General features: G+C 47.1%; 1 protein-coding gene across 2 annotated transcripts in view; it reads left to right on the top strand.

The window, feature by feature from the left end:
* Positions 1 to 26,401, top strand: part of ERC1 (ELKS/RAB6-interacting/CAST family member 1) — a 157,865-nt gene that overhangs the window by 67,850 nt on the left and 63,614 nt on the right. For both annotated transcript variants that reach the window (XM_040436562.1, XM_040436556.1), the window contains exons 7-8: positions 689 to 856; positions 1,926 to 2,093. In XM_040436562.1, the coding sequence (XP_040292496.1) occupies positions 689 to 856; positions 1,926 to 2,093 (336 nt within the window). The remainder of the gene's footprint in view (positions 1 to 688; positions 857 to 1,925; positions 2,094 to 26,401) is intronic.

Here is a 26,401-nt window from a genome sequence, read left to right as displayed (position 1 = left end):
TTGCTCCAAGAGGCTCATTTACATATATTAATACATCATTTTTCTCAGCGGGAAAGTATGCACAGGGGACCAACACAGATGTCTTCAGCTGCCAAGCGCACATGTAACAGGTCAGCCAGTGTCATAGCTAAAAATCTGCTGACAGATGCCCTTTAAGGCTACCTCCACACTGGCGTTTTGGCTTTCAGTTCTTGAGATCCGTTCAGGGCTCTCACCAGCGGTCCAAAATGGATCAGTTTTGCCCTTAATGCATTCTGAATGGATAAGGATCCGCTCAGAATGCATCAGTTTGCCTCCATTCCGCTTTGGAGGCGGACACCAAAACACTGCTTGCAGTGACGAAACGGAGCCAAACGGCACTGACACAATATGGCTATGTTAAAGGTAATACAAATGGATCCGTTCTGAACGGATGCAGACTGTTGTATTATCTGAACGGAAGCGTTTGTGCAGGTCCATGACGGATCCGCACCAAACGCGAGTGTGAAAGTAGCCTAAGGGTGTGTATTTACTGGGGATATTTTGCACCTACAGAGGGCTGTCTGTTTAGGCCTGGTTTTATGTTTGTCTGGGTTTTATGGCAGCTGTCTACTATAAAGAACCGCAAACGTCTCGCACACCAATGGCCTATGCCTTGTCTTCAGACTTGTTCAGTTTGTTCTTTCCTGACTTGTTTCGCCCCCTGCAGATTGGACAGGTCAAGCAGGAACTCTCCCGGAAGGACACAGAACTGCTGGCCCTACAGACCAAGCTGGAGACGCTCACCAACCAGTTCTCTGACAGCAAGCAGCACGTGGAGGTCCTGAAGGAGTCTCTGACTGCCAAAGAACAGCGGGCTGCTATCTTACAGACTGAGGTGAGCGGGCGAGTCAGTAGGGTGTGAAGCATCATTGAGCGTCTATTGTAGGCACTGTGGGTATAAAAGGGCAGGTATGATGGAGTTATTAGGGAAAATACTTGCATTTGTTGGGTTTAGTTTTCCGGTATTGAGATCCGTCATAGGGGCTCAATACCGGAAAAAAACGCTTCAGTTTTGTCCCGATTAATTGTCAATGGGGACAAAACTGAACTGAACAGAACAGAATGCTCCAAAATGCATTCCGTTGCGTTCCCATACCGGAGAGCAAACCGCAACATGTTGTATTTTGCTTTCCGTCCGGATCCGTTTTCGCTGCCACAATAGAAAACGGATCCGTCCTCCGTGGACTTTCACTGGAGTTCATGATGGATCTGTCTTGGCTATGTTACAGATAATACAACCGGATCCGTTCAAAACGGATGCAGATGGTTGTATTATTAGTAACGGAAGCGTTTTTGCTGGATCCAGCAAAAACGCTAGTGTGAAAGTAGCCTTACAGAGAGTATGGACATAAGGTTTGGTGGATCGAGCTAGAGCTTATGGCCATTGGGTGTGATGGGTGGAGCTGGAGGGTATGGACATTGGGTTTGGTGGGTAGAGCATACTGAATTTGGTGAGTGGGTTTAGGGAGCATGACATATTTAAATTTGCTGGATGGAATCAGACAGCAGAATTATTAAAAGGGTGTTAGGGGATAACTTTCTATAACCGAAATACCCCTTTAAGGGTCCATTCACACGTCCGTAGCGTATTGCGGATCCGCAATACACCCGGCCGGGACCCCCATAGAACTGCCTATTCTTATCTGCAATTGCGGACAAGAAGAGGACATGTTCTATTTTTTATTTTTTTTTGGAGCCGCGGACCGGAAGATTGGGGGCGCGCTACGGAAATGCGGATGCGGACAGCACACTGTGTGCTGTCCGCATCCATTCCTGCCCCCTAGAGAATGAATGGGTCCGCATCCGTTCCGCAATTTGCGGAACGGATGCAGACCCATTCTACGGACGTGTGAATGGACCCTAAGGATAGTGGGTAAAGTCAGAGGATATACTCATGTCTACAGGTGGATGCACTCCGCCTGCGGTTGGAGGAGAAGGAAACGATGCTGAACAAAAAGACAAAGCAGATCCAGGAGATGTCTGAGGAGAAGGGCACTTTATCTGGAGAGATCCACGATCTCAAAGACATGCTGGACGTGAAGGAGAGGAAAGTGAACGTGCTGCAGAAGAAGGTGAGGGATTTTCTTTTACAAGATCTCTGCTTTCTGTCAATGAGTTGGAGCATTAAATCAGATCCTAATACTTCTCATAGCTGAAGCTTTGATACAGTTGTGTCCCGCCTAAGCAGTGTTCTGCGAGGTAATCACATCAGCATCAGACATCTCTCTCCTGTGCTGATAGTTTGTTGCAATGTATCAGCGTGGATAATACGTATCAAACAATAAACAGTGGAGGAGATTTGGCAAACTGGTGTACAGGAAAACTGGCTTAGTTGCCCATAGCAACCAATCTGCTTCTACCTTTCATTTTGGTGGAATCTGATTAGTTGCCATGGGCATCGAAGCAAGTTTTTCCTTTACACCAGTTTAATAAATCTCCCCCAGTTGAGTGAAGCAGATCCTTGTGTGAAATATATTACAGATAGATGGCATGACATTCCCTTTAAATTGCCATCCTCAACAAATAACATGTCCACAGTTCATGTTTTGTACCCTTGGTAAAAAAAACTAGAGTGAAAGCCGCTATGGAGGCATAGACATGTCCAGGTGTTACATGTGAGCAGTATGTAGCACAGTACTGGCTCTCGCCAGTAGATGGCAGTGTCTGACCACACAGCTTTATTACTCAGTATTGCTGTCTCTATGAATTAGGCTTGCTTCACACTTGCATGAAACAGATCTGGCAGGCTGTTAGATCCGTCCCTGCTGGGCTCCGCCGTGCGCTGTCTGCCGGATCTGTTTCACGCAAGTGTGAAAAAAGCCTTAGCGATCCCTATTCAGATGCAGCAGTGGATATACATGGCATGACTTGTGGGACATGTAGTACCCCCACCACAGACTAGGTAAGTTAGCTGTATATAACGTCACATCTTTTGTACAACTGTGGTCTTAAGGGCTCATGCGCACAAACATATTTTTTTCCGTGTCCGTAAATTTATTTATTTTTATAATTATTATTTTTATTTTTTTTGCACCCCGTATGCAGAACCATTCATTTCAATGGGGCCAGGGAAAAAACTGGAAATTGCTGAGTGTAGGTGGAAGAAGTCTAAGGGCTCTTTCACACCTGGGTTATTGTCTTCCGGCATAGAGTTCCGTCGTCGGGGCTCTATGCCGGAAGAATCCTGATCAGGATTATCCTAATGCATTCTGAATGGAGAGAAATCCGTTCAGGATGCATCAGGATGTCTTCAGTTCCGGAACGGAACGTTTTTTGGCCGGAGAAAATACCGCAGCATGCTGCGCTTTTTGCTCCGGCCAAAAATCCGGAACACTTGCCGCAAGGCCGGATCCGGAATTAATGCCCATTGGAAGGCATTGATCCGGATCCGGCCTTAAGCTAAACGTCGTTTCGGCGCATTGCCGGAGCCGACATTTAGCTTTTTCTGAATGGTTACCATGGCTGCCAGGACGCTAAAGTCCTGGCAGCCATGGTAAAGTGTAGTGGGGAGCGGGGGAGCAGCATACTTACCATCCGTGCGGCTCCCCGGGCGCTCCAGAGTGACGTCAGGGCGCCCCAAGCGCATGGCTCACGTTATCCATGCGCATGGGGCACTCTGACGTCAATCTGGAGCGCCCCGGGAGCCGCACGGACTGTAAGTATACCGCTCCCCCGCTCCCCGCTCCTACTATGGCAACCAGGACTTTAATAGCGTCCTGGGTGCCATAGTAACACTGAAAGCATTTGGAAGACGGTTCCGTCTTCAAATGCTTTCAGTACACTTGCGTTTTTCCGGATCCGGCGGGCACCTCCGGCAACGGAAGTGCATGCCGGATCCCAACAACGCAAGTGTGAAAGAGGCCTAAGCTATTCGTGGCTCTTTCAGTCCTCCATACAAAGAGGTTTGGCAGCACTACTGTCCCACATAAGGAAAGGCCATTAGGAAAATACCTTGAAGGTAATGGTGCACGCAGATGAGGACCCTGGCTGATGATCCCAACGTCAGAATAGATATACAAAAAAATCCGCAGCACTCGTCAGTGTGATAAATCCAAAGTGGTTTATTCCATTATTCGACCTAACCAGGTCTTTCTCAAGCAACACTTTGCACACAATGTTTTGCTGAATGTGGCTCTTGGTTATATTTGATAACTTGGAGAAGCAACTCAGGCTAGAGGCTCCCTCTATTACCTAAACACTCTAATAGGGGTTTATTCTTAAAAAATTTGCTCTGTTTCCTGTTTTGAGGGACTTCCAGACCCCTTCCTCTTATTAAGACTCTTTACCTGGGTTTATTACACATCTGAAGATGTTCAAATTCTCCTTTAGAAAATAATTAGTTGTTACTATTTAAAGGGGTTTTCTCATCTCAGACAATGGGGGCATATCGCTAGGATATGCCCCCATTGTCTTATAGTTGCGGGTCCCACCGCTGGGACCCGAACCTATATCGAGAACGGAGCCCCGAAAGTGAAGGAGAGCACACTGCGCATGCACAGCCGCCCTCCATTCATTTCTATGGGGCTGCCGAAAATAGCCGAGCGCTGGCTCGGCTATTGCCGTCTGCCCCTTAGAAATGAATGGGAGCATGGGCTGCGCATGCGCGGCACGCTCCCATTCATTTCTATTGGACAGGCATGGATTAGCGCTTGGTGGTGGACGGACCCCGGGAAAGCTGGGGTCCTCCAGCCACAGCGCTCCCCGCTCCGTTCTCGATATAGGTGCGGGACCCGCACCTAAGATGGGAATTCCCCTTTAAACAGTTGCCAGTTGTATTCTGAAAGGAGTCTCCAGCCTAATGTTAAAGGATATGGACACACTGTAAAAAAAAAATAATAATAATTATAATTTCTCCAATTGGTTCTTTTTATCTATCATTTTTACGTTTTTGTTCTACAGCCTGCTGTGCTTCCTATGCACAGCAGGCGGCTCTCAGTGAGTTTGCAGAGAATCCGTCATCTGATGGATTTTCTGTAACTCCTCCTGTGTGCACACGGGAGCGCGCATGGTCTCCCTCTCCCTCCTCCTCCTCCCCCCTAGTCAGGAGCGTTGTATCAGAACCAGGGGCGTACATAGAAATCATTGGGCCCCATAGCAAGAATCTTAATGGGGCCCCACTAACTCCGTCCACTGGCCCATCCCACCACCTGCCCTGGCTTCTCCCCTGCCATACCCCCAGCAGTTGCAGCTGTGTAGACATTAGGAGCTACTTTCACACTTGCGTTTCTATTTTCCGGTATTGAGATCCGTCATAGGGTCTCAATACCGGGAAAAAGCCCGCTTTTGATTGTCCCCATTCATTGTCTCAGGGCACTGTCCACTATAAGCAGCACACAGGCACAGCTCATTGGGGGTGCTATGGTGGTGCTGGCATAATAGTATACCAGTGCCACCATAGCCCCCCTTGCCTTATGAACTGCCAGAACCTCCTAATGCATACCTCAGCTGCTGCAGAACATATAAAGCTTCGTTCACATCTGTGTTGGGGCCTCATTCGTGGATCAGGTCATAAATGCTGGACACAATTTTATAGCCTGGAAGATGGAAACCTGACAGATCTCATCATAGTCAGCGGGATCCGTCAGGTGTTGTCGTCCATGAAGTGCCAGATCCGGAACTGCAGTGATTTTCGTTGTTGTGCTCCTATGATGGCAGAACAGCGACCGTCACCAGCACAGAAGTGAACAAGTAATACACACCTCAGCTGCTGCAGAACATTATAATAGTGACAAGGGAACTACAAGTCTCATCATCACCAGATTATTATTGGAAATTAGGGAGCAACACAGGGAGAGGTGAAAGTGGAGAGAACTACAATTTCCAGCATGTCCAGGCTGTTATGATCAGATACAAGTAGATATTACACAGAGTATAAGGCCGGGTTCATATCACCGTTTAGTTTTCAGTTCTTCTGATCCGTCAGATAAACAGAAAAATAAAGGAAAAAAAATGATCCTGTATTTCAAGCATCAGTTCTGCACATTTGGCATCCGTTTATGCCATTTCTGTCGGAGATCCGTTATTTTAGACAGAAAATTCCTGCATGCAAAACGGAAAACCAAACTGTGATGAGAATCCAGCCTAAGAAAAGAGAACTACAACTCTCAGCATGTCCAGATTATAGGACATCATCTAGTTGTACCAGGTAAGAGCTTTAAAAAGAAATAACTATAACCCCCAGTATGGCCAGACTTATTATGGGTCATCAGTATACATTCCAAAGAGAGGGTACAAGAGGAGAGAACTACAACTCCCAGCATTACCAGCCTGTACTAGGGCATACGTTTAAATTACATTGAGAAACATATAATACGACAAAACTACAACTCCCAGCTTTTCTAGGATGTTATGTTATCCCAGAACACCACTAACCTCTCCTTCAGGCACCACACAGAAGCTCCGCCCCCTCACAGCGATATGCCACAGGTCTTTCACCAGTCCTCTGCACTGGTCACATGACGATGACATCACCAAAGGTCCTTTAGACTTCTGCTGCTCTGCTATTCATTGGCTTCCTGCACTGGTCTCATGGTTGATGACATCACCAAAGGTCCTTCTCCACCTCTTACTTTCTCAGGTAGCCATACAAGTGTAATTAGTGGGCGGGGCCTATCCTCCCCTGCGGGCCCCCTTCCCCCAGGGGCCCCATAGCAGCTGCGTGGTCTGCCTCTATTGGAGGTACGCCACTGAAACCTGCCAGGTCCGCCACACATGAAGCCCCGCCCCTCACGGACATCTCTCTTACCCAGCTCCAAACTACATTGTGGTGATGTCACAGTCATGTGATCAGCCATGTGTGTGGGAGGAGTTAGCAGAGCACAGGCTCCGTGTAGGACTGTGCTGGTGGAGAATGCAGAGGTGCTTTATGTATGGAAGGTGCTTGAAGGGTAAAATGAGAGAGGTAACTCCCTCCCCCATCGTGCCGCTGCGCTGCTATGGCAGCATCCCGGTGGTTACCATGGCAACTGGGCGCTTTCACAGTTTACAGGCATCCGGATTGCAATGGTATAGCGGAGCCTGATCAGGCTTACTGTGAATGACCATACACTGCAGTACACTGTCAAAAAAGTGTAAGTAAAAAAAAAATCTAACTTCTTCCTATATCCGCACATATAAATTGGTTAAAAATGTAAAAAATAAAAATAAAATAAACATGTTTGGTATTGACGCATCCGCATCGTGAATGCCATTAAAAAAAAAAAAAAAAAACTATGATGGAATTGCAATTATGCAATTGCACTTCCCACAAAATAGTATAAAAAGTGATCAAAAGAGTCGTATGTACCCCAAAATAGTACCAATCAAACCGTCATCTCATCCCGCAAAAAATGAGCCCCTACATAAGACAATCGCCTAAAAAATAAAAAAGATATGGCTTTCAGAAAATGGAGACTCTAAAACATGATTTTTTTTTGTTTCAAAAATGCTCTTATTGTGTAAAACCTTTGGCGTACAAGGTTCGGGTTATGTAAGAATTCCGCTATGGATTCTGCTGCCACGGACCATAACTAAGGGTCCATTCACACGTCCGCATCTGTTCCGCAATTTTGCGGAAGGGGTGCGGACCCATTCATTTTCAAAGGGGCCGCAAAAGATGCGGGCAGCACCACCATGTGCTGTCCGCATCCGCACTTCCGTTCCGAGGCCCCGCAAGAAAATAGAACATGTCCTATTGTATGCAGCCACGGGCAAGAATAGACATTTCTATCATAGTGCCGGCCATGTGCTGTCCGCAAAATGCGGAACGCACATGGCCGGTGTCCGTGTTTTGCAGATACACAATTTGCGGACCGCAAAACAGTTGCGGACGCGTGAATGGACCCTTATGGTCGTTGGTAGCGGAATCCATAACGGAATTCTTAGATAACCTGAACCTTGTACACCGAACTTGAAACACAAGTTCACTCTACACTAGTCGCAACGTTTTAGCTCATAGCTTGAAAAGAGACTCTGTGAATAAGCTGAAAACAGTGCGACCACAGGAGTGAATAAAGTGTTTGAGAGTGCGGACATTTTTTCATATATATAGTGGGGATTCGCTCTGGTAGACAGGACAAGCGGACGCAGTATAGAGGCAAAGACCAGTTTGTAAGTCCTCTTTCAGACGACCATTTTATGGGCCGTTTTTTGCGTTCCGTATACGGAACCATTCATTTCAATGGTTCCGCAAAAAAAACTTAATGTACTCCGTATGTATTCCGTTTCGGTATTTCCATTTTTCCGTTCCGTTGAAAGAACATGTCCTATTATTGCCCGCAAATCACGTTCCGTGGCTCAATTCAAGTCAATGGGTCCGCAAAAAAAGGAACACATAACGAAATGCATCCGTATCCGTTCCGTTTTTGCTGAACCATCTATTGAAAATTTTATGCCCAGCCCAATTTTTTCTATGTAATTACTGTATACTGCATATGCCATACGGAAAAACTGAACAGAAAAGGAAACACAAGGGAAACAAAAAAACGGAACAACGGATCGATGAAAAACGGACCGCAAAACCCTGAAAAGCCATACGGTCGTGTGAAAGAGGCCTAACTCATAACTCATAAACAGTACGACAGTCCATTTGCAGTTTTGGTGTTCGTTCACACCTAGACAGTTCATACAGCAACACAGTCACCTGTTATCCTAGGTGTTAATTCACACCCAATCGGCATTACTCAGGACAGAGCAGACCTCCCAAACTCAGGCCTCCATCCTAGCACACGGCTCAGATTCCAATCCAGCAATTGCCAGAACGAACCCCATATAATAGCCCACCATTCCCAGGAACGACTTTATTTGCTTCGTAGTGACAGGGCAGGACCAATTCCAAATCGCCTCTATTTTATTCACTTGGGGTTTAATAACTCCACGTCCAATGACGTATCCCAGGTACTTAGTCCCCTTTAACCCTATCATGCATTTCTTTGGGCTAGCGGTCAGTCCACTACAGCCTGCACTTTGGGTAGATGACTTTTCCAGTCGGTACTGTGGATGACAATATCATCCAGGTAAGCCGAATTGTACCGACGATGTGGACGCAGCACAAGGTCCATGAGCCGTTGAAAAGTGGCGGGGGCGCCATGCAGACCAAAGGGTCACACCTTATATTGGCACACCCCCTCTGGTGTGATAAAGGCAGTTTTCTCTTTGGCAGTCTCCGTCAAGGGCACCTGCCAGTACCCTTTTGTGAGATGCAAAACAGAAAAATACCGGGCTTGGCCTAACCTCTCAATAAGCTCATCCACCCGAGGAATGGGATATGCATCAAACTTAGAAATCTCGTTTTCGTTTTCGGAAATCGTTACAAAACCGGAGTGTCCCGTCCGGCTTGGGTATTAGCACTATAGGACTGGCCCACTCACTTTTTTTTTTTTAAATCAGATTCTTTTTATTAAAGATTTTTTCATTTTAACAAAAAACATAACAGTGTCCCCCAGATTCCCCCACCCCCCCCCTCCCCCCAACATACCCCTTGGGACCATAGCAAGTATAAGGCATTACATCACAATATCTGACAAGTCATTGCTTTAGTTTTACATTCTCCCAATATCTTAACTCGGATCCGCACAGCTGTGTGTAGTGTGGTATATTCTAGATGAGTAATCAGATATGTATAAGTATACAAAAAATCCTCCTATTTCTGAGACCCTTAATGTTAGCTAACCTACGTATTCTTTCCACCCCCCTCTTCCATTCATTCCTATACTTTATTCATTCACTCACTCATTCTCTTATTCCATTACAATTGCAGATTATAGTGTTGAATCCATATTGACCATATCTTTTCGAACTGGCCCACTCACTTTTAGACTCCTTAATGACGTCTAGCCTCAGCATCATCTGCACTTCCTCTGAGATGACTTGTCGCCGAGCCTCGTGTACCCGGTATGGTTTTAGCCGAACTTTCGCCTGAGGCTCAGTGACCATGTCATGCCGAATTGTGGAAGTGCATCCAGGGAGATCAGAAAACACATCCGTGTTCCGGCTAATAAACTCCCTGGCTTTCTGAGCCTGCTTAGAGGAGAGGCTGTCAGCAATTCTTACTGTGGCAGCTGCATACCTTGCTTCAGAGGGGCCGAAACCGCTTCCCCTAGAAAACCTGGCCACGGGCTGTCTTCAGTGCAGGTTTCCCTATCTTTCCACGGTTTGAGTAAATTCACATGGTACACCTGCTCCGGATTTCGCCTCCCCGGCTGGTTTACCTTGTAATTTAGCTCTCTAATTTTTTCAAGTACCTCGTAGGGCCCCTGCCACCTGGCCAGGAACTTATTGTCCACGGTCGACACCAAAACAAAAACCCGATCACCCGGGTTAAAGATTCAGACCCGAGCCTGCCGATTATAGATCCCACTCTGGGCTCGCTGAGCGGCCTCCATATGCTCCCTGACAAGAGGCAAAACGTTCTCTATCCGCTGTATCATCTTTGTTAACATACTCAAGGACACTTTTATGTGGAGTGGGTTGCTGTTCCCACGCCTTTTTGGCTACGTCCAACAAACCACGCGAATGTCTGCCATATAGCAATTCGAAGGGCTAGAATCCAGTAGAGGCCTGCGGTACCTCTCACACAGCGAACATGAGATAGGGCAGAAGAAGGTCCCAGTCCTTCCCATGTTTAGACACCACCCTTTTTAACATGGTTTTTAGTGTTTTGTTAAACCTTACAAACAGACCGTCCGTTTGGGGATGGTACACTGGCGTCCGTAACTGTTTGATATGCAGCAACTTACAGAGTTCCCTCATGACCTTGGACATAAAAGGGGTCTCCTGGTCAGTCAGAACCTCTTTAGGTAACCCCACTCGGGAGAAAACTCCATTAGCTCCTTAGCTATAAGTTTACCCGATGTATGTCGCAGTGGCACCGCCTCCGGGTACCGAGTGGCGTAGTCTAGGACGACCAAGATGTGTTGGTGTCCTCTAGCGGACTTCGGTACTGGGCCTACAAGGTCCATAACGATTTGCTCAAACGGTACCTTGATGATCAGGAGAGGTACCAAGGGACTGCGGAAAAGGTGCTGGGGGCTAGTTGCCTGGCAGATCGGGCAAGACTTGAAGAATTCGTCCACCTCCCTAAACACACTAGGCCAGTAAAACCGTTGTAGTATCCGGTCCTGTGTTTTCTGCATTCCCAGATGACCCCCGAGAACATGTTGGTGGGCTAACTCTAACACGAGTTTGCGATAAGCCTGGGGCACCAAAACTGTTCAATGGGTTCACCCCGCAGCTGGTATACCCGATACAACATATCCTGATGAACCACAAAATGGGGGAACACCGACTTTGCCCCAGCTTTTTGTGGTTCACCATCTACTATTAATACATTTTCCCAGGTTCTGGATAGGGTGGGGTCCCGGTGTTGTGCAGTGCCAAAATTATCCACGGAGACATTAAGGTCTGCCATCTTAGGCCCCGGCAGCAAGTCCTCCACGTCTCCCATCACACTAAGCGGGGTTGTCTCCCCCTCTTCCACCGAAGTGGCGGTCACCCCTACCTCTGGCCCTTCGGCCTCGGGTTCCCAGAGTTCTGGCCTCCCCCCGGAGCAAGGCCACTCTGCTGGGGTTACCCCTGTCTCATAGGTATCAGTCACGTCACAGTGCCTGGAAACCCGGGAAGTCTCTCCCGATTTATAAATTCGTAGTGTAAGGTTGTGGCAACTGCCACTTCATGACCCCGACTTTCCGGCCAGTATACTCAGTGGACCGTACCAGGGGAGCCCTTACTAGGGACACCAGACTCCCCAAGTCCAGCATGGCCTCCGCTGGAGTTTCTCCCACTTCCACCTGGCACAAGTGATTTAGAGTTTCTGGGGTACCCGCTGCACACAGCTTCCTTGCATATAACGACTGACGGAAGCCATAGTTCGTGTCCATGGGTTCCACCTGATGTGGCTAATCAGCTCATATATGGCCAGGCTCCCGACACTGCCAGCAGACTATCGGAGCCGGGTCCACAGGGGGTACATCCCGGGCGGGTTTGTTTGGCGCAAGTCACCAGGTCTGGGGTGGAGATTTACGGGATTTGACTGCCCTTCTCCCAAAAGAACCCCCCCCTGTAGATTCCAGCTACTTCATAGCGTACCTCCAGGTCGACCATCTCAAGGGCATTACCTGGAGAGACCTGGCCGATCCATTCCTGGAGGAGGGTGGCAAAGCCCTCGAGAACATATCAGCCAATATTCTGTCCAGCATAACCATGGGACTTGGCACATCAGGCAGTAGCCACTTTTGCAAAAGGTGGAGTAAGGCATAATACTAGGGTCTCGCGGGCTCAGCCCGCTTAAACCCCCACTGATGTACCCGCTGGGCTTGGACCAACACATTCACCACCCGTCTTGCCGAAATCTCCCCCTTTACTTTGTGGTAGTCGGCTGCTTGATCGTCCGGCAAGTCGAAATACACCTGCTGGGAATTGGATGCCAGAAACGGAGCGACGACCTTAGCCCACTGGTCTCGGGGTAGCTTCTCCCTTGTAGCCACTTTCTCGTACATCGCCAGGCAGGTTTCGATGTCATCTGCGGGTGTCCTCTTAGGAATCGTCGCACGGACTGCCTTCTGGGCATCGTGGACGCTCGGGGTTGCTCCTGCTGTCTGCAAAGCCATCAAGTGTTGTAGCATCAACTGGTTGGTCTCTTGCTGCTGCTTGTTAGCCTCCTGTTGTTGCAGTTTTGTCTCTCGCTGCTGCAGATTAGCCTCCATGAGGGCCTTCACAACAGCCTCCATTTTGTCGTGGGACACAGGTTGTAATACCGCTGGTTTGATGTATGAAATACAACTGTGCCCAAAAATGCAAACCAAAAAATATTTCAGTGTTCACGCCAGCCTCAATGCTCTTGCCCGCATCTTTCACCAATTGTGGGGGTTCGCTCTGGTAGACAGGACAAGCGGGCGCAGTATAGAGGCAAAGACCAGTTTTTAACTCAAAAACTTTAGTGTTTTATTCACACCTGTGGCAACAAAACAGTACGACAGTCCATTTGCAGTTTTGGTGTTCGTTCACACCTAGACAGTTCATACAGCAACACAGTCACCTGTTATCCTAGGTAGGGGTGCACCGAAATTCCGGCAGCCGAAAATATCGGCCGAAAATGCACCTAATCCACTTCGGCCGATATTGTTACATATCGGCCGAAAATATAGGGTGTGGGATTTGTCACCCACCATCTGCGGGCGGGCGGTTTACTTTGTCACTGCATCTTTATTTTACCTTACGATCGTGAGGCTCCAGTAACTAACAACTCTGCAGGCAGAGCGGAGGGCGGCGTAACGTCACTTACTCACGTGACGCGCCTGCTCCGCCTCCTTCATTCATAAAGTGGGCGGAGCAGGTGCGTCACGTGAGTAAGTGACGTTACGCCGCCCTCCGCTCTGCCTGCAGAGTTGTTACTGGAGCGTCACGATTGTAAGGTAAAATAAAGATGCAGTGAGTGATGCTGTGAGCAGCAGGGCCGGGGTTGTTATGGGTAGGGGGATCGGTCTATGGCACTGCTATGGGGAGGGGGGATCTGTGCACTGCTATGGGGAGGGGGGATCTGTGCACTGCTATGGGGAGGGGGGATCTGTGCACTGCTATGGGGAGGGGGGATCTGTGCACTGCTATGGGGAGGGGGGATCTGTGCACTGCTATGGGGAGGGGGGATCTGTGCACTGTTATGGGGAAAGAGGATCTGTGCACTGTTATGGGGAAAGGGATCTGTGCACTGTTATGCCCATAAGGCCTATTGCACACGACCGTATGGCTTTTTCAGTGTTTTGCGATCCGTTTTAAACGGATCCGTTGTTCTGTTTTTTGTTTCCGTTGTGTTTCCGTTTCCGTTCCGTTTTTCCGTTCCGTTTTTCCGTATGGCAAATACAGTATACAGTTATTTCATAGAAAAAATTGGGCTGGGCATAACATTTTCAATAGATGGATCCGCAAAAAACGGAACGGATACGGAAGACATACGGATGCACTTCCGTATGCATTCCGTTTTTTTGCGGACCCATAGACTTTAATGGAGCCACGGAACGTGATTTGCAGCCAAATATAGGACATGTTCTATGTTAAAACGGAACGGATAAACGGAAAAACGGAAACGGAATGCATACGGAGTACATTCCGTTTTTTTTGCGGACCCATTGAAATCAATGGCTCCGTATACGGACCGTATACGGACCGCAAAAAACGGCCAGTAAACGGGAAAAAAAAAACGGCCGTGTGAAAGAGGCCTAACAGTGCACATATCCCCTTTCCATAACAGTGCACAGATCCCCCTCTCCATAACAGCGCCACCCACAGATCCCCCTCTCCATAACAGCGCCACCCACAGATCCCCCTCTCCATAACAGAGCCACCCACAGATCCCCCTCTCCATAACAGCGCCACCCACAGATCCCCCTCTCCATAACAGCGCCACCCACAGATCCCCCTCTCCATAACAGAGCCACCCACAGATCCCCCTCTCCATAACAGCGCCACCCACAGATCCCCCTCTCCATAACAGCGCCACCCACAGATCCCCCTCTCCATAACAGCGCCACCCACAGATCCCCCTCTCCATAACAGAGCCACCCACAGATCCCCCTCTCCATAACAGCGCCACCCACAGATCCCCCTCTCCATAACAGAACCACCCACAGATCCCCCTCTCCATAACAGCGCCACCCACAGATCCCCCTCTCCATAACAGCGCCACCCACAGATCCCCCTCTCCATAACAGCGCCACCCACAGATCCCCCTCTCCATAACAAAAATACTTTAATCGTACCTCCAGACACAGATGGCAACGAACGTTTCGACTGTGTAACAGTCTTTGTCAAGCCTAATGACACAAAATCTGATAGGCATATATATACCCCCCTCATATAAAATACACACCCCGTTACATCATTAGTGCAGATCACTACACAATAGGATACACATGTTCATACTTTAACTCACAGCTAACGACATGTCCAACGAACTCGTGTAGTTCTCCTCGGCGTTCCCTTATCTGTAATGCGCAGTCGCGTCTCAACCCATCTAAAACCCGGAAGTATCATACGTCGCCATGGCGCCCGGAGGCGCACGTGTCTCTAGCCAATGAGCTGCCAGAGGGCCTCACTGACGTCACAGACTGCGCGTCAACCTCGTAACACTCACCCAAGAGCGCACATCCGTGCGTCGATGGCGTGGGTCACATGAGGTACGCAGCCAGTAACAACATCGCGCAGGTACCGGCGCCATGACAACGAAGACGCCACGATCCACGCTGCTTACTGTGGAGTAAATATGTGCTATCCGTATCCAAAATGAACTGGTTTGTGCAACATATAGACAACACAGATAATAGCCCGATTACAGAGGGACATCAAGCCGGACTGTACATATTCATGATCATAACAGGTATAGGGCAAAAACATATCATAGCAAGTACAGATAGCAATACAAACAGTGTATCCCATGTATACTTCACATATGGATCATCATCATAGCACTTTGACATATAAATTTGGGGACCAATCCCCCGGTGGATGCGCTACATATAGGTTAAAATCATAATGTCCCTATACTAAGAGGACAAAACAATGACACACATCAATCGATGGATGAGACATTGAACTCTAGATTCAAACCAAAGGGTTGAAGGGACCTAAGGGTATGGATCCATTTAAGTTCCTTTTTCCTCAGGATTCCCTTCCTGTCCCCACCCCTTCTCAAATATCCCACGCTATCAATAGCCCGAAATCTCAATTGATTGATAGAATGTTTGCAATCAATGAAGTTTGGTTTGAATCTAGAGTTCAATGTCTCATCCATCGATTGATGTGTGTCATTGTTTTGTCCTCTTAGTATAGGGACATTATGATTTTAACCTATATGTAGCGCATCCACCGGGGGATTGGTCCCCAAATTTATATGTCAAAGTGCTATGATGATGATCCATATGTGAAGTATACATGGGATACACTGTTTGTATTGCTATCTGTACTTGCTATGATATGTTTTTGCCCTATACCTGTTATGATCATGAATATGTACAGTCCGGCTTGATGTCCCTCTGTAATCGGGCTATTATCTGTGTTGTCTATATGTTGCACAAACCAGTTCATTTTGGATACGGATAGCACATATTTACTCCACAGTAAGCAGCGTGGATCGTGGCGTCTTCGTTGTCATGGCGCCGGTACCTGCGCGATGTTGTTACTGGCTGCGTACCTCATGTGACCCACGCCATCGACGCACGGATGTGCGCTCTTGGGTGAGTGTTACGAGGTTGACGCGCAGTCTGTGACGTCAGTGAGGCCCTCTGGCAGCTCATTGGCTAGAGACACGTGCGCCTCCGGGCGCCATGGCGACGTATGATACTTCCGGGTTTTAGATGGGTTGAGACGCGACTGCGCATTACAGATAAGGGAACGCCGAGGAGAACTACACGAGTTCGTTGGACATGTCGTTAGCTGTGAGTTAAAGTATGAACATGTGTATCCTATTGTGTAGTGATCTGCACTAATGATGTAACGGGGTGTGTATTTTATATGAGGGGGGTATATATATGCCTATCAGATTTTGTGTCATTAGGCTTGACAAAGACTGTTACACAGTCGAAACGTTCGTTGCCATCTGTGTCTGGAGGTACGATTAAAGTATTTTTGATATTGCGGAATGCTGCCGAAGCCATCTTCTTTTCTACACGTATACGATTTGGCCTGATGGATCAAGGGCCTACGGTTAGGCTGCTGCATTGACATAGACGCATTATCCTGAGACCGCACAGTGCTGCTTCTACACTACTATTTGTCTCTACATTTGATCCGAGAGGCGTGCACTGGGGAGTTGGACGCAGTGGTGATACACATCATGGAGGGTCCCCCAGGTCCAAGTAAGAATATGGATACCTCGCCAAGACACATGTATGTATATACTGATGAGGACATACAGCGACTTATCAATGTAGATGGATGTGATGTGACATTTTTAAGCTCCCCCTCTGTTGATATCCTGAAACGTAAAGTAGAGCAGGACCTCAAGAGATTGAATACTATGGAATTACATTTGATTACCTTAAGGGAATATTACAAGCAACAGAGGATACCTAGGGGACTTAGATCTAATCTTCGCCCCAATTTATTCCCGACGAATGGTGATTTTTGTAAAGCCTTTGAAGCTATCAACAATCAATATTCTTTTGAATTAATGTTATTAAACATAGACTTTTTGCAGAAAGAGGTTGACAACCTGAGGAAAACCACAGCCGAGTTGGAAGTCCAGATCCAGGACCTCATGAGTGCTGAGGATTTTACAGTATACAAAGACAAGACCACACAACATATTGCACGACATAAGTTGGAAGTGGAACACGTCAAGAGAGATAAGTGGCATAGAGACTTAGATGATTACCAGTCTGGCAAAATATACAACTGGCAGTCATCTCAGCCACAAAGGTTTAATAGGCGTAGACGGGGTAAACGCTTTGATCAAGGCAGATTTGGCTTCAGCACTGGGGAATCTGATTCCGCTGACGAATCAGGTGCGTCTAATTTTTTAGGCCCAAGCAGAAAAAGAGGGGAAGGCGATATAGAAGGGGTGGTAGGAAACACCACCGATCCAACAAGAACCCTTCCCCCAATATCGATAGAGGCCCCCACCCATATCCAGGGGAGAGTAACGAGACGCGGACAGCGGAAATGATGAACCTGGTCGTGAACATCTCTTCCTTCCAGCTTGACAAAGCACAAATTAGTGTGCTAAGCCGTGGCCTAACATTCTGCCCTACAACATCAAGGGACTGGTTCGAGTTTGAGCTCGACTTACAAAAGTTCTTTAGACGCTTGAGACTGAAGGCTTTTTTTTCAGTTAGAAATATTGATGTACCTATTAGTCAACTTGATGTTTCCACTGATACCTTAATGTGCAAAAACTTCGATTTACGCAATAAAAGTCACTTTACTCCACCGCAAAACAACCATGTGATTGAAACCTACATCAGCTTTGTCAGGAAACGGATCGAGCAATTGAGGGTGGAGGGAACCCACCAGTTCAAACACAACCTATCTCAAGATGAGAGGCGGGCTGTTCTTGAACTGGAACACAACAAGCAATTGACGATCAAGCCAGCTGACAAGGGGGGCGCCGTGGTCGTGATGGACACCTGTAAATATATTGACGAGATCAAAAGACAGGTAGGAGATATTAATGTCTATGAGATGTTGGGCAAGGATCCGAGGTGGGACATAGCAGATATCATAGGGGTGTTATTGGATGAGGCTCTTAGTCAAGGAGTCATTGACGATGAACTAAACAGCTTTCTGCGGGTGAGCCATCCGATCACCCCTGTGATATATGTATTACCAAAGATCCACAAGAGTCTTGTGGATCCCCCTGGCCGACCTATAGTGTCGGGCAGGGGTTCCATCTTTAATCCTGTATCCATCTTTTTGGACAAAGTGTTGCGGATCCACGCGACCACGGCTCCCTCCTATATCAGTGATACTGGCCATTTCTTGACAAAGCTGAATTCACTTGATTTGCCGGCGGAGTTTTTGCTTGTGAGTTTTGATGTTGTATCCCTGTATACATCCATTGATCACTCTTATGGTCTAAATGTCGTCGATGTGGCCCTGGCCGGCACAGGGCTCTCTCCTGGGGCGCGCCGGCTGATCCTCGCCCTCCTGGAGGTGGTCCTGAGGAGGAATTATTTTCTCTTCGGGGACACCTTCTACCAGCAAAAGCGGGGTGTGGCGATGGGGTCCAATGTGGCCCCCACCTACGCAAACATCTTCATGGCGGAGGTGGAGGATTGGCTGGTGTATCACTCCACATTTTTTGAGAGAGTCCTGTGCTGGTGGCGCTACATCGACGACATTTTCTTGATTTGGACGGGGACTGTGCCCGAGTTGGATGAGTTCCATGCGCACCTGAACTCTGGGGTCCGGGACCTGCAGTTCACCGTGATGCATTCTGCCCGTGAGCTGCAGTTCCTTGACGTCCGAGTTCGGGTGCTCAATGGAAGGATCTGTACTGATCTCTTCCAAAAACCTACAGACAAGAACACCTTGTTAATGTATGACAGTAGTCACCCTCAGAATATGGTAAGCTCCCTTCCGTGGAGTCAATTACTTAGAGTACGTCGCATCGTATCAGATGACACCCTCTTTGAATTCAGAGTTGATGAGATGTGCGATAAGTTTAGTAAGAGAGGTTATCCCACCAAATTGATTAACCGTACCAAGCATAGGATTACATCTATGGAACGTTGTTCCACTTTGGTAAAGAAACCACAGAAACATGAGACCCCCCGAATTCCATTTGTATCCATCTTTGGGAGTGATAGCGGCAATATAGCCACCATCCTACGTCAGGAATGGCAGATCCTGCAGAAAGGATTGCCTACAGTCACTGAATTTTCAGTTCCCCCAATGATGGCATACAAACGGAGCCCCAACCTACGGGATAGATTGGTGAAAGCGGATATAGGGGGTAAGGACATCGAAAGACAGAAAAGACTAGCACCAATGAGGAATGGTAATTTCCCTTGCCTTTCCTGTTGCAACTGTGGTGGCATCATGAAAGGCGACGGTTTTACACATCCCTATAGTGGTAAACGGTTCAAAATCAAGGGTCACTATACATGTAAGTCCACAGATGTGGTTTACATGATACAGTGCCCATGTAGCTTGATCTATGTGGGGGAGACTACGATGGAATTGAGGGAAAGAATTAATAAACATAAAAGTACAATAAGAACAGGTGCACTCGACAAACCGGTTGCCAAACACTTCATTGATTGCAAACATTCTATCAATCAATTGAGATTTCGGGCTATTGATAGCGTGGGATATTTGAGAAGGGGTGGGGACAGGAAGGGAATCCTGAGGAAAAAGGAACTTAAATGGATCCATACCCTTAGGTCCCTTCAACCCTTTGGTTTGAATCTAGAGTTCAATGTCTCATCCATCGATTGATGTGTGTCATTGTTTTGTCCTCTTAGTATAGGGACATTATGATTTTAACCTATATGTAGCGCATCCACCGGGGGATTGGTCCCCAAATTTATATGTCAAAGTGCTATGATGATGATCCATATGTGAAGTATACATGGGATACACTGTTTGTATTGCTATCTGTACTTGCTATGATATGTTTTTGCCCTATACCTGTTATGATCATGAATATGTACAGTCCGGCTTGATGTCCCTCTGTAATCGGGCTATTATCTGTGTTGTCTATATGTTGCACAAACCAGTTCATTTTGGATACGGATAGCACATATTTACTCCACAGTAAGCAGCGTGGATCGTGGCGTCTTCGTTGTCATGGCGCCGGTACCTGCGCGATGTTGTTACTGGCTGCGTACCTCATGTGACCCACGCCATCGACGCACGGATGTGCGCTCTTGGGTGAGTGTTACGAGGTTGACGCGCAGTCTGTGACGTCAGTGAGGCCCTCTGGCAGCTCATTGGCTAGAGACACGTGCGCCTCCGGGCGCCATGGCGACGTATGATACTTCCGGGTTTTAGATGGGTTGAGACGCGACTGCGCATTACAGATAAGGGAACGCCGAGGAGAACTACACGAGTTCGTTGGACATGTCGTTAGCTGTGAGTTAAAGTATGAACATGTGTATCCTATTGTGTAGTGATCTGCACTAATGATGTAACGGGGTGTGTATTTTATATGAGGGGGGTATATATATGCCTATCAGATTTTGTGTCATTAGGCTTGACAAAGACTGTTACACAGTCGAAACGTTCGTTGCCATCTGTGTCTGGAGGTACGATTAAAGTATTTTTGATATTGCGGAATGCTGCCGAAGCCATCTTCTTTTCTACACGTATACGATTTGGCCTGATGGATCAAGGGCCTACGGTTAGGCTGCTGCATTGACATAGACGCATTATCCTGAGACCGCACAGTGCTGCTTCTACACTACTATTTGCCTCTCCATAACAGCGCCACCCACAGATCCCCCTCTCCATAACAGCGCCACCCACAGATCCCCCTCTCCATAACAGCGCCACCCACAGATCCCCCTCTCCATAACAGCGCCACCCACAGATCCCCCTCTCCATAACAGCGCCACCCACAGATCCCCCTCTCCATAACAGCGCCACCCACAGATCCCCCTCTCCATAACAGCGCCACCCACAGATCCCCCTCTCCATAACAGCGCCACCCACAGATCCCCCTCTCCATAACAGCGCCACCCACAGATCCCCCTCTCCATAACAGCGCCACCCACAGATCCCCCTCTCCATAACAGCGCCACCCACAGATCCCCCTCTCCATAACAGCGCCACCCACAGATCCCCCTCTCCATAACAGCGCCACCCACAGATCCCCCTCTCCATAACAGCGCTACCCACAGATCCCCCTCTCCATAACAGCGCCACCCACAGATCCCCCTCTCCATAACAGCGCCACCCACAGATCCCCCTCTCCATAACAACGCCACCCACAGATCCCCCTCTCTATAACAGCGCCACCCACAGATCCCCCTCTCCATAACAGCGCCACCCACAGATCCCCCTCTCCATAACAGCGCCACCCACAGATGAATTTCATTCATGAAAAAGAATTATTAATAAAATCATTAAAAAAAAAGTATTTTAAAAGTATTTGGGCAAAAAGGCCGTTTCGGTTTTCGGTCAAGGGCATCCTGAATTTTCGGTTTAGGTTTCGGACCAGAATTTTCATTTCGGTGCACCCCTAATCCTAGGTGTTTGTTCACACCCAATCGGCATTGCTCAGGCCAGAGCAGACCTCCCAAACTCAGGCCTCCAGCCTAGCACATGGCTCAGATCCCAATCGAGCGATTGCCAGAGCTCCTCTGTCAGAGAGAGAGAGAGAGAGAGGTAATTACCACCAGCTGACACTGCTGGCTGTTTTTTTTTTTTTATATAGGTCAGTCAAGACCCGGCCTGGAACGTGGGGAGTAGTCACCCACCCAGCACTTTGACTACTCCCAGTAAGAGCCGTCCCGGATCAGCTATACTAAATAGCAAGGTGTCAAACGGCCACTGCTGCTGACACATGAAAACTGGCTCTTACTCCACCGAGGCCAGGAACCTCGGTGACACATAGCTTCCATCAACGACCCTTGTGCCTTCCTACTATATATATATATATATATATATATATATATATATATATATATATAAATTTTTTATGTCATTTATCAAACTGGTGTAAAGTAGAACTGCCTTAGTTGCCCATAGCAACCAATCAGATTCCATCCACCTTTCATTTTTCACAGCTTTATTGGAAAATGAAAGGAGGAGTCTAATTGGCTGCTATGAGCAACTAAGCCAGTTCTACTTTACACCAGTTTTGATAAATCTCCCCCACTGTGTTGTATATAGCATTGTGTGTCGTCACACTGTACTAATCTGTGTGGGAAAAGTGACCGCTCACTGCGAATTGCACAATATACTGTATTCAGAAGAGAGTGCAGGTAGTGAGAGCTGTCAGTAATGAGACCTATATCCTGCTTTTAACGCCATGGTTCTGACTGTAGATCGCTGCACTAACGTTATCAGCAGAAATATCTATTGTGTCTACAAATAATGGACTTTCTACAGAATGGAAAGTGAGAAATAGATCTGTTGATTACAGGTTGTAGCATACAAGTGGCTGCTAGCTGTGCTGTGTAACAGGGTGTGGGGGCGGGGCAGCAGAGCTGTGCTGTGTAACAGGGTGTGGGGGCGGGCCAGCAGAGCTGTGCTGGTGCATGTGAAATCCACAGGAACGCCCACAGAGCCTCACAGGAGATGACAGCACTGAGCAAAACTCATAGCAGAGCGTTTCTGAGAGCATGTGAAGCAAAGCTGATACCAGTAAACAAACAAGGGCAATTTTATTATGTGCCGCATTACAGTAAGATATGGGGTTATTGATTTTTAGTGCACAAAGGTGTCCATAGCCTTTAAGGCCTAATGCTCAGGACGATGGGGCAGGTTGAGTTCGGTTACCGTATTCAGTAGGTGTAACGTTATCCCAGCTGGAGTGGCAGATCCATACCCAATCACTGGGATCAGTCCTTTTCCCCTTCTTGTGTCACAGGTGAACCCTGTACTCTGGGTGCAGGTAGCTGGCACAGGATCAGTCACTCACTTCAACTGGTGTCACTTTGCAGAAATTTCTTTTCTCTTTTGTCAGGAGCCACTGACCTGGAAACAGCAATTGGTCACGGTAATGACATGGGGTCTCCAATGTCGCCATGCCGGCTATTTTCTACCCCTTCCTCACTTGTATCCAGCCCCCAGACATTCAGGTGTTGGGAATGTTAATTGTCTTTTAGATATAACTGCTGCTGCTATTGTACAGCGGGTATGATTGTGCCAAGTCCGCTCTACCTGGTAATGTGCAGGGTACTGTGCCATCTGCAAGCCTCAAGCAGATTATAACATACCTGTACTGGATAAACAGGACTTAGGCTACTTTCACACTAGCGTTTCTATTTTCCGGTATTGAGATCCGTCATAGGGTCTCAATACCGGAAAAAAGCGCTTCCTTTTCCTCGACATTTATTGTCAATGGGGACAAAATGTAACTGAAGGAATGTTACAAAATGCATTCTGTTCCGCTTGGTTGCGTTCTCATACCGAAGAGCAAACAGCAGCATGCTGCGGTTTTCTTTCCGTCATGAGATGCGGAGCAATACGGATCCGTCATGACCCACAATGCAAGTCAATGGGGACAGATCCGTTTTCTCTGACACAATAGCAAACTGATCCGTCCCCCATTGACTTTCAATGGAATTCATGACTGATCTGTCTTGGCTATGTTACAGATAATACAGCCGGATCAGTTCATAACGGATGCAGATAGTTGTATTATCAGTAACGGAAGCGTTTTTGCTGAACCCTGCCGGATCCAGCAAAAACGCTAGTGTGAAAGTAGACTTGGGGTACTATTTCTGCTTGTAGAGGTCGCCTGGTAGGCATAAAGAATCTTATAGGCCACAAAGTGTTCTAGTGGGAAATGGTGTGGAAACAGAAGACTAAAAAGAGGAGTACAAACTACTCAAGTCAGGGCTGGAGTAGTTTTTCTTCCAGGCACATGGACTGGTAGTGCTGCTCCTAATTTATGACAAGGCCTGATCCTTTTTTTTCATTTTTTATATAGAAAAGAGGGCTAATTTGTTATCCAGTAACCCCAAAGTCAGCAGCTGATACCGGTGATAATATTCTCCACACTTATAGATGTAAATGTTTCTGGGGATTCTAGGCCATTTATCCAATGACTGAAATGGCTGATAACAGTAAAATAAGAACAAAGGAGGCAATTTACAAAGACCATTTTTTTTTACGCAGGCCTTTGTTTACCCTTTGCTCTTGCGCAGTATGCACATAATTTATGACGAGGTGTTCAGCAGTCTGTGTGCCTGGTGTAAAAACTAATAGGCTGGGTCTACACGACGACATTTGTTGCGCGACAATAAGACACAACTACACTGCGACATTTGTCGCGCAACATTTTGTTGCACCAATGTCGCGCAAATTTTTTTTATATTGGCAGTCTATGGTGTCGCACTGCAACAAGCTACATGCTGCGACTGCGACGCAACAGTCGCAGAAAAATCCATCTCGAATGGATTTTCTGCGACTGTTGCGTCGCAGTCGCAGCATGTTGCATGTTGCAGTGCGACACCATAGACTGCCATTATAAAAATTGTCGCGCGACATTAGTGCAACAAAATGTCGTCGTGTAGACCTAGCCATACTGCACTTGACTGGAGTAGTTTTTTTGCCAACATTAACGCCTGTTTCCAGGTGCAAATGAAGGTACATTTGCTGGGACTGATGCCCCGACCCCCACCTCTCCCTCGACACTTGCAAGTTTCGAATGCAGTGCAAAAATACTCGTTTGAACAGTCCAAAAAAATGTCCTTGCAGCTTTCTATATGCCAAAAACAGGTGTACCTCTGTTGGTTAATGACCCCCAAAAAGTGAAGACTGCACTGACCAGGTTAATAAAAAGATGAATATTACCCATTATATAGAAACGTCTATGTCACAGCCATTTGTAGTCATAGGCTATAATAATTATAATAAAAATTGTCTTACTAGAACTGCATCTGAACCTAAAATTTGGAACAAATGCCCCAACCATTCTCGCACAAACATGATGACTAGAAATCCAAAGTGACAAGACAGTTACTGTTTTGCTATTTGCCAGCTAAACTTTGATTTAGGGTCCATTCACACGTCCGTGTGTGTTTTGCGGATCCGCAAAACACGGACATCGCCGGCACTTAATAGAAAATGCCTAATCTGCAATTTTGGACAAGAATAGGACATGTTCTATTTTTGTCGGGAACAGAATTGCGGATCCGAAAGTGCGGGTCTGCAATTCCAGATCCGGGCAGCACATCGTGCTGCCCCATAGAAATGAATAGGTCCGCAATTCCTGCGGAACGAAATTGCGGACGTGTGAATGGACCCTAAATCCCGGACAAGTTTTTCTTAAACAGACACATGCAAGACCCGCACTTCTTTCTAGTAAAGTTTTCCATGTAATAGATTGTATTCAGCTGTACTCTGTCAATTTCTACCCAGCCTGAAATGGCTGATAATGGGGAGCAAGAGATGGGGGAGATTTATCAAAACTGGCATAAAGGAAAACTGGCTTAGTTGTCCAAAGTATCAAATTCTACCTTTTTATTTTCCAAAGGATCTCTGAAAAATAACATTTTTAGTTTTGATAAATGAGACGTGCGCCTTGTCATAATTTAGGTGCCTGTATGGCAGCACTGCGCCTGGAGAGAAAAACACTCCATGTCCTGTAGTATTTTTTTTTACCAACATTTACGTCTGAAAGCAAGTGGAAATGTTAGCAAATTTGCTGTGTGCAACAAAATATTGTTGCATAGGCGTTTAAAAAGTCACAAAAAAAAGGGTTATGCAACTTTTCTTCTTTTTTTTTTACATCTAAACAGGCATAGCACGCTTCAGTTTTGGTTAAGTTGCCCTTTGAATGTGTCATCATGGGTGCAGACGACAAATAATAAACACATTCTGCCCTCTCAGATCAGGCGATCGGCGGGCAGCGATGCCCGGGGTCTCGTTACTTAACCCTTCATCTTAGAGCCTTGAGGTGTCTTCAGACAACATAGACATGTTGTTTCGTGGGATCTCCTGACTTATAACCTGAAAGGGGTCCTTTTTTTGGCTGTGGGTATTTTTGGAACTGGGGCTTGTCTTGTGTACACAGGAGACTGCGACGTAGGCCTTTTGTGGCCAGAACGTCTCATTAATTAGAGCTCTGCCGTACTTTGAAAGTGGCCTTTATCCCATTTTGTTAGGTTAGGCTGGCTTATTTCTGGTTCTCTCACTGGAGATAATTTCCATTCATACAGGAGAAGCAAGAGATAAAATGCAGTGGCATCTTAAAGGTGCAATAATATTAGATTTTGAGTAATTCAATGCCATATTAACC

This window comes from Bufo bufo, chromosome 1 (genome assembly GCF_905171765.1).
Source record: "Bufo bufo chromosome 1, aBufBuf1.1, whole genome shotgun sequence".
Lineage (NCBI taxonomy): Eukaryota > Metazoa > Chordata > Amphibia > Anura > Bufonidae > Bufo > Bufo bufo.
This window is presented reverse-complemented; position numbering and strand designations above follow the sequence as displayed.